At 47.7% G+C, this 8328-nt stretch overlaps 1 protein-coding gene across 1 annotated transcript; it reads right to left on the reverse strand.

The window, feature by feature from the left end:
* Positions 1–2534: 2534 nt before the first annotated feature.
* Positions 2535–7088, reverse strand: LOC119301921 (heat shock protein 90-5, chloroplastic-like). The gene is made up of 19 exons (XM_037578921.1): positions 6731–7088; positions 6424–6497; positions 6207–6332; positions 6022–6115; positions 5843–5926; positions 5569–5712; positions 5376–5492; positions 5212–5253; positions 5053–5133; positions 4791–4895; positions 4571–4711; positions 4382–4474; positions 4216–4293; positions 3885–4139; positions 3697–3799; positions 3442–3613; positions 3258–3363; positions 3032–3121; positions 2535–2942 (listed from the first exon to the last, which is right to left on the reverse strand). The coding sequence occupies exons 1-19, from the start codon at positions 6974–6976 to the stop codon at positions 2748–2750; spliced, it is 2346 nt and encodes a 781-aa protein (XP_037434818.1). The 5' UTR covers positions 6977–7088; the 3' UTR covers positions 2535–2747.
* Between the last annotated feature and the right edge of the window lie 1240 nt (positions 7089–8328).

The following is an 8328-nucleotide window of genomic DNA, read 5'->3' on the forward strand; positions in this document are numbered from 1 at the left end:
GGTTAATACAATTCTAACATGAATAATAAACATTTATCATGATATAAGGAAATAAATAATAACTTTATTATTGCCTCTAGGGCATATTTCCTTCAGGAAGGTGGCCGGTGCCTGCGCCACCTCTTCCTGAGGCGAGGCGTCGCGCTCCGGAGACCGCGGCAGCGTGGGGCACCAGTTGCCCCCCACGGCGGCCGCCATCTGCTCCGCCGTGCATGACCAGGTCCACCCCTGGCCCACCAGGCCCGGGTGGAAGGCAGCCACCGGCGGCTCCTCTGTCACCTCCTCCTTCGGCTCGGGGATGACGACGTCACCGGCCGCGGAGAGGGCCATCGTCTCCTCGAGGCCCGGCCATTGGCGCTCATCGTGCGTGTACATGGAGTCGTCCATGACACGCGCCATGATCCGGGCCTCCTCCTCCGCTGTCATGCGAGGAGGTGGAGGTGGCGATGGGGAAGGCGACGGCGTGGGCGTCAGGCCGCGCACTCGCGTATGCCCGCGCACCTCCCGACGTGGCCGCCGCGGCCCCGACCCCGTGCCAGCGAAGTACGACGCGCGTCGCACGTCGTGCTCGTCCTGGAGCCAAGTGTCCCACAGGACGGAGTCAGGGGCGTACCTCTCGTCGTGGAATAGGTCGTCGGGGAGGAGGCGGCGGCGGCGCTCGATCTCATCGCGCCTGGCACGGCCGCTCGCTGGCACCGGCGGGACGGGGACCCGGTCCGCGGAGAGGTGCCAGTTGTTGGGGAGGTGCACGTCGCTCCATGGGACCGGCATCCTCGTCTCCCAGTACCGTCAGCACACATCGACGGCCAGGTACCGCCGGTCGCGCTCGCCGGCGGTCCTAGGCGCGATAGTGAAGGGGGCAGGCGCGGGGGCTCGAATGGAGGAGCGCGGCGGTGACGCGGGCTCCTCCTTCTTGACGGAGCCGCGGCGGTGTCCCGAGGAGGAGCCGGCCTCGCGGTCGTGCTTACCCTTGCGGTCGTGCTTCCAAAGGCCCATGGCTGCGGCCGGCCGGCGAGGTCGACGACGGGGAGCGGCTAGGGTTTCGAGGATGTAGGGTTTCGAGGGGGCGGAGAGGGGCCGGAGTGGGAACTATGGACGACGACCAGTCCACGGCTTCCCATTTAAGAAGGACGGCGACCCTTCGCAGTGCGGATGACAGGTGGGGCCACCCGCCCGTGCGCATTTATGTTGGCGGGTGGGAGGTAGGTGGTCGCCTGCCACGCGGCCCCGACGCGGACGTTCGAAGCGTCCGTTCGCTGTCCGCCGCGACCCAAACCCAGCGCAAATTTGCGCTCGAAATGGATCGGTCCGGACACAAAACAGACCAGATGGGTCCGGGCCGTCGCACGCTGGGCCACCTCGTTTGTCCGTTTTACCCCAAACGGACGGGGCCGGACAAGATGGGGTCGCGCGGTGGAGTTGGCCTAAGGCGTTCGGGGCGATCGCGGCTTGACCCGAACGAATCATTTGTGATGACATGGCATGGAAAGGGCATCAAGATTCGGGCAACGGTTGCGATGGCGTTCGGGACGACAATCTAGGAATCTGACGTTTGGGAGTTATTGATTCTGAATTTTTAATGAGATTTTGTACACAACCATGATGATTTACATATAATTATACTCCCTCAGTTTCTTTTTAGTCCTCATATAAGATTTGGTCAAAGTCAAGCTTTGTAGAGTTTGACTAACTTTACATTCACAATATGAAATCAATATTATCAGATACACCATGAAATGTATTTTCATACTATATAGTTTTAGTATTGTAGATGTTCATATTTTTTTATATAAATTTGGTCAAACTTTGTGTAGTTTAACTTTGACCAAATCTTACATGCGGAGCAAAAAGAAACGGAGGGAGTATTGTTAATGTGATGGCATAATAAAAAACAATTTTATTTTGATGTTACATATTGGTTTTAAAAAAAATAGGATTTTTATTGGTAAGCCAATAAGACATGTGCTTATTGAGGCATAAGACATGTTCTTATTAATGCGGTTTTCAGATAAAACTAGTAAAAAAATCGGGGATGAAGGGGGAGAAATCAAAACAAGGATGGGCGGAGGGTGAGGTTAGACGAATAACGAGCGGCCGATAGAATGTTGCGCATTTTTTAAGTAGAAAGATAACCAAGATGCGTAGCACCCAATCCAGATCACCGATGATATTTTGATTGTGTATAAAGTGTTTCCTTTACTTCGGCACTTCACAACTTCCGGGAAGTGGACTGCAGCGGGGAACCACGTGTCACCATTCTTGATCCTCCTGTATGATATTTTTGCTGTAGGTTCAATGATATTGCGGATGATAGTCTAATCTTCAGGATTGCAAAGTAGTGCCTGAGGCTGAATGAAATTCTGTTGATCCATGGCCAAGCTGGGGTTCACGAAGCCAAGAGAGCACCGAAGCACCGAACACAAGATAGAGAGCACGACGACATGTTTGTCTTAGTTTTTGTCTACACTGCAAACCATTGATCCAAGTCTCCAGAAAAGACAGATCACGCAGGTAAAATGCATGAAACATACGTATATAGCAAAGACAAATTAATTCCACGGCCGTCAAAAAAGTCACCTACAAAATTTAGCCTTGGGCGATAACAAACAAGATTCTGGAGCTCAGTGTTCTTACAAAGACAGTCCATCGCTCGATGTCATCATCACTCTGGCTCCAGTGATACTTCTATTTTTTGCTCATCCACCTCCAGGGTATTTAAAAAATAAAATGGATGCCTACAGAACTAACTAATCTCTCCATGGGTCATTCTCATTCTCAGTCCTGACTTCGGATGGCTCAACGACCTCCGTGACAACACCTTCAGAAGAGTCGACGTCGGCATTGGTCTCAGCCTCCTCGGTGCCGGATCGACCCCATCTCCCGCCAAGGGCGATGGTCATCATCTCGTAGATCTTGCCCCCCAACTCCGCTGGACTCTCAGGCTAAACAAACCAAGCAACAATCATTAGGCCACGAGCGATATGTATCATCACTGACCATGAACGGGAGCATATAGGTATCTTGTACTTACAGTGTATCCACTGGAGATCAGGGCAGTCTCGTACAGCAACTCAACTGCCCTCTTGGCTTCGGTGCTCTCAGGCTCGTTCTTGCAAGCAGCCTACAGTTATTCACGAAGTATACATTAGTGATTGAACAACAACAAATATACTTACGATTTGCAAGAAAAGGTTGCAGGTGATTGAACAACAACAAATATAGTTACGATTTGCAAGAAAAGGTTGCAGGTATCTTACACTCAAGTCCTTGACAATAGGGTGGTCGGGATTGATTTCAAAAATTCTTCTTCCTCTCATGAACTCCAAGCTTGATGTGTCACCAAGCGTTTGTGCTTTCATAAGCCTATCAAGTTGAAGTGTTAGGACAAGGACAGCGCGCTTATTTTACCAAATTGGGCAAGTGAATGAACCATCAAGCTACCTTTCCATGTTAGCCGACCAACCAAACTTGCCAGATACAAGAACACATGGTGAAGAGCTGAGTCGCTTCGAAATTTGGACCTTGGCAACTTTGTCACCCAGCTGCTGCTTTATCCAGTCACAAAGAAGAGTGTATTCCTGCTTGGTTTCTTCCTTGTCCTCATCCTCATCGCCTGCAACAGCCAATATATGTTATTGTCATGCAGAAACTGCCAAAGGACTATAACCAATCACATGAATATTCAAATTCACTAACCCAATTCTAGGTCTTCCTTGCTGATATCAACAAACTTTTTCTCTTTGTACGTCTGCAGATTCTGAATAGCTACCTCATCAATCGGCTCGATAAGGTATAGAACCTAGAAAAATGAAATAGTGTCAGCTTAAGCTAACTGTAGCACAACAGAAAATCAATTCTATGACAACAACAAGATAAGCACATACTTCAATATCTTTCTGAAGCAGCTTTTCCAAGAAAGGAGCAGTCTTTGCACTCTGAAGACTATCTGTAGCAATATAATAGATTGCCTTCTGGGTCTCGGGCATATTCTCCACATACTGGTCCAGACTTATCAAATCCGTTTCATTTTTCGAGGAATAAAACCGCAGCAAAGGAGCAAGGCGCTTCTGATTTCCAGAGTCCTCAATGCAACCAAGTTTCATAAATTTGCCAAAGCTCTCCCAAAATTTCTTGTAGTCCTGCACAAAGCACGTCAAGCTTCAAGAAAAGCCCGATGAAACAACAGCTTGGGAATAAGAGGAAGTTAACTCTTACCTCCTTGCTATCCTTGTCAGCAATATCCTGAATCATATCAAAAGTCTTCCTAACAAGTCTCTTGCGCATGATCCTGACCTGAAACATATGGATGGTGATAATTAGTTCCAAGAACCACATACTAAAGAACTGCAGATTAAGTCACAAATGCTTTCCAGTAACTTACAATACGACTTTCTTGAAGAATCTCACGAGAAACATTCAGAGGGAGATCATTTGAGTCAACAACACCTTTGACAAAGCTCAAGTACCTGGGGAACTGCAGAGAGAACACTAAAGTTCAGCAGCCCATTACAACAGTAACCAAAGTACAGTAGCTTCTAATACCACAATAAAAAAAATTGTGGCAACATACCAGCTCGCCATCAAAGTCATCAGAAATGAAAACCCTCTTGACATACAACCTGATATTTTTGGTCTTAGGGTTCATTATCTCCTCGTTGCTAAGTGGTGCCATTCCTGGGATGTAGAGAACACTCCTAAATTCCACCTCACCCTGTTTGGAACAAAAAGTCTTGTCAGAATGTTTGGTATGCATTGACATAACAGATGCTTACTTTCGTAAGTGTGCGCACCTCTGTTGTGAAGTGTGCATGAGCTAGAGGATCCAAAAACTCATTGAATGCCTTCTTGTAAAATTCATTGTATTCGGTTTCCTCAACTTCCTTTGGATTTCTCATCTACAAGACAAGAAAATCCATTTCAGCTTCTGTTTCTTTAATATATATATCCAATAGAAAACCAAACTACTAAAGTAAAGACATGTTTCACATGACAGTTGGACTGCAGGTGACAATGATAAGGATATGGAAACAAATAATTTGGGTGCCAACATACCCATATTGGCTTCGTTTCATTTGCTAATTCCCAATCCCAGTACTTCTCAGTGATAGTTTTCTTCTTCTTCTCCTTCTCACCCTACAAAAGAGGGATTATTTCTATATACAACATGGATGAGTTTGATCACAGTGACAACCAAATGCACATAAAGCTAACCTCTGCTGTCTCTTCAGTTTCTTTTGACTCCTCTTCTTCAACCTATTTAGAGGATGTAACAAGTGCACAGAAGAGAAGAAATAAATATCAATTTCAACGTGACTTAACAATGACTGGAGGTTTAAGCTTTAAAGCAGAGCATACTCAAAAAGTCAAAATCCTACCTCAACTGTTCTAGATTTCTCTTGCCATGTAAAAATGGGGAACGAAACAAACTGCGAATAGTTCTTAACTAGACCTTGAATCCTCGTAGGTTCAGCAAATTCATACTTATCCTCCTCCTAGAGAAACAAAAGTATAGTTAAGAGTTGTGTTAGGTGATAAAGGTTGTATAGAATATCAGTATGAGCTTCTCACTCTTAAAAAGAGAGTAATCTGTGTTCCACGTGTCAGCATTTTCTCAGGATCAGTCTCTTCCCTGATAACGTATGAGCTACTGTTAGCCTCAGCTTCCCATATATACTGCTTATCTGTCTTGGGACTCTTAGTGGACACAACAACCTGCAAGGCAACGAAGTAACCACAAGTTTGAAAACTACTTTTGGCTTGCAAAACAGATGTATAGATAATTTGAAATTATTCCTCAAAACATTCATGTACAATGGTTCGCCATCCAATGGATATTCTGTACCTTCTCTGCAACAAGAAAAGCCGAATAAAATCCAACACCAAATTGACCAATAAGTCCATTATCTGAGCCAAGCTCTTTGTTCTCCTGAAAAAAGACCAAATTGGCATCAAACATCAAGAAGGAAACAAAGTCATCATAGAACAGAAACTGATGAGGCTAGATGGGAAAGGAGGTGCCACCTTCAGAGCCTTCAAAAATTTGGAGGTACCACTTTGCGCAATAGTTCCAAGGCAGTCCTTGAGCTCATCCTTTGTCATCCCAATGCCACTATCACTGTAAAATCCAAAACATCAGGTCAGAGACTGAATTGTGACTTCTATCAGAATTGATGATTGAACTGCCAAGCTGATGGAGAAGAACATACGTGATAGTTATTGTGCCAGCATCAGGGTCAGGTTTAATCCTTATTTCCATGTCACCACCATCAGCCAGCACGGATGGGTCAGTTACACTGAGAAATCTCAGCTTATCCAAAGCATCACTCGCATTACTGGGTGAAAACATAAATTTGTCCAGGTCAGACAGTCAGCAGAGATTCTAATAATGGTTCAATTATCATACATCTTGAGCAGAAGACTGACCTTACAAGCTCCCGAAGGAACACTTCCTTGTGGCTGTAGAGGCTGTGAACAATCAAATCCATCAACCGGCTAACCTGCAGGACAGAAAGAGAAACTGCATAAGCATCCCATCCTGACTGTCAAAACCTACTCACAAATCAATTGGCAACAGCCTCTCAATTTCATTATATCCTGTAATAAATGAGCCACGGATCCTGCCACTAGAGAGCGCAGCAATCCAGAACCGACTGGTCGTCACGCCTCCCAGATTCAAGGGGGTCCAAAATCCAACCGGATGTTACACAAGGACTGGAGGCCCCCCACCCACCTCGGCCTGGTACTCGAACTCCTCCCCGGCGGCCTCCTCCTCCTCGCCGGCGGCCTTCTCGGCGACGGCGGAGGCGCACCTCGCCCCGACCAGCCGGCCCCTCCCGGCCTCCCACCTGACCCCTCTGGCGCCGGCGGGCCTCCTCCCCTGCGGCGCGAGCGCGGCCCGCGGCGGCCCCCGCGACGGGCTCGGCCGCAGCGCCGCCACCGACGACGGGCCCAGGGTCCTGCTCAGCGCGGGCGCCATGGGAGAGGCAGACGGCAGGCGCGGGGTCTTGTCGCGGCGCTCGCTGGTGGTAGGTCGTTCGGTTGGTTTGGGTTCCGGCGCGGTGTCTGGGAGGGGGAGACGAAAGGATAAGGGGGCTGGGCTAGGGTTTATACTTGGGATAGAATGGTGGAGGGGGGTGGGTTTAGGGGCGAGGGGGGAGACGACGGCGAGGGCGTCGGGAGGATTCTGGAAGGGTGTAGGGCGCACGGGGGTGGCGTGTGGGGCGCGCGCGGCGCCGTCGGATGGGGTGGAGCCAACGGCGGATGGGGGGCTGGCGTGGGGTGCGTGGGAGGCTATTGTCCGACGTGCGGAGCGGCTCCGCGAGTGGCGACCATTCGTTCGCTCGCGGCTCCGCGAGCGCGAGGCTGGCAGCTCCTCCGTCTCTCTCGGTTGCTCCGCCTCCGCCGTCCCGTCACCGTACGACGCGGTCTCGAGCAGAGGCAGGTGTGCGGCGGCTTGCCGAGGCCGTAGAGGCGCGTAGCGCATGTCAGTGAAACCGGGAGAATATCATACAGAAATCAACATTCGATGGAAACCGAAAAAAATTATTTTAAAGTTTTTAAAAAATCTGAAAAAATACGAGATGTTAAGATGATGATGTTTTATCATCACACAAAATTTCAAGTTGAAATGCATTGCGAGATGCGGGCTATGAAAAAGAGAAAATCAACATTGAATAATGCCGGACAGTAATGTCACTACAGGGCTGAATTTGTCTTTTTCATAGTTCACATCTCCTACCGTGTTTCAATTTGAATTTTTGTGTGGCAATAAAACATCACCCTCTTAACATCCCGTATATTTTAGATTTTTCCAAAACTTTAAAATATGGTTTTCCGTCATGGCACTAAAACATCACCCTCTTGTTTTTAATTTCACGGCAATTATAGCATTTTCCGTCATGGCAATTCTTCTTTCTTTTGTTTTTATAACATTTTTAATCTGTTCGATCATTTTGTCACAGAAAAAAATATTAAAATCTTGTTGGCATATTTTGTCATGTAGGTTTTTGTTGTTTTGTGGTTGAGCAGTGAAATTTTTTATGTAGGGATGCCAATTTCCTGTAGGTATTTCTTTTTCTTTTTCTTTTATGGTTCACCAAATTTTTTGGTACACAAGCACGATAGAAAACACAAGACGGACCTTCAGAGAGAAAGTCGTGGGATGCCATTCGATACTTAGGAGCGCAGGATAACCTTCCATGGATATGTGTTGGTGACTACAACGAGGCACTTTTTCAATCGGATCAACTTAGAGGCAACCTGAGGCCGTTTGCCCAAATGAAGGACTTTAAAGATTGCTTGGCGGACTGTGGACTTGTTAATTTGGGG

This window comes from Triticum dicoccoides, chromosome 5A, assembly GCF_002162155.2.
Source record: "Triticum dicoccoides isolate Atlit2015 ecotype Zavitan chromosome 5A, WEW_v2.0, whole genome shotgun sequence".
Lineage (NCBI taxonomy): Eukaryota > Viridiplantae > Streptophyta > Magnoliopsida > Poales > Poaceae > Triticum > Triticum dicoccoides.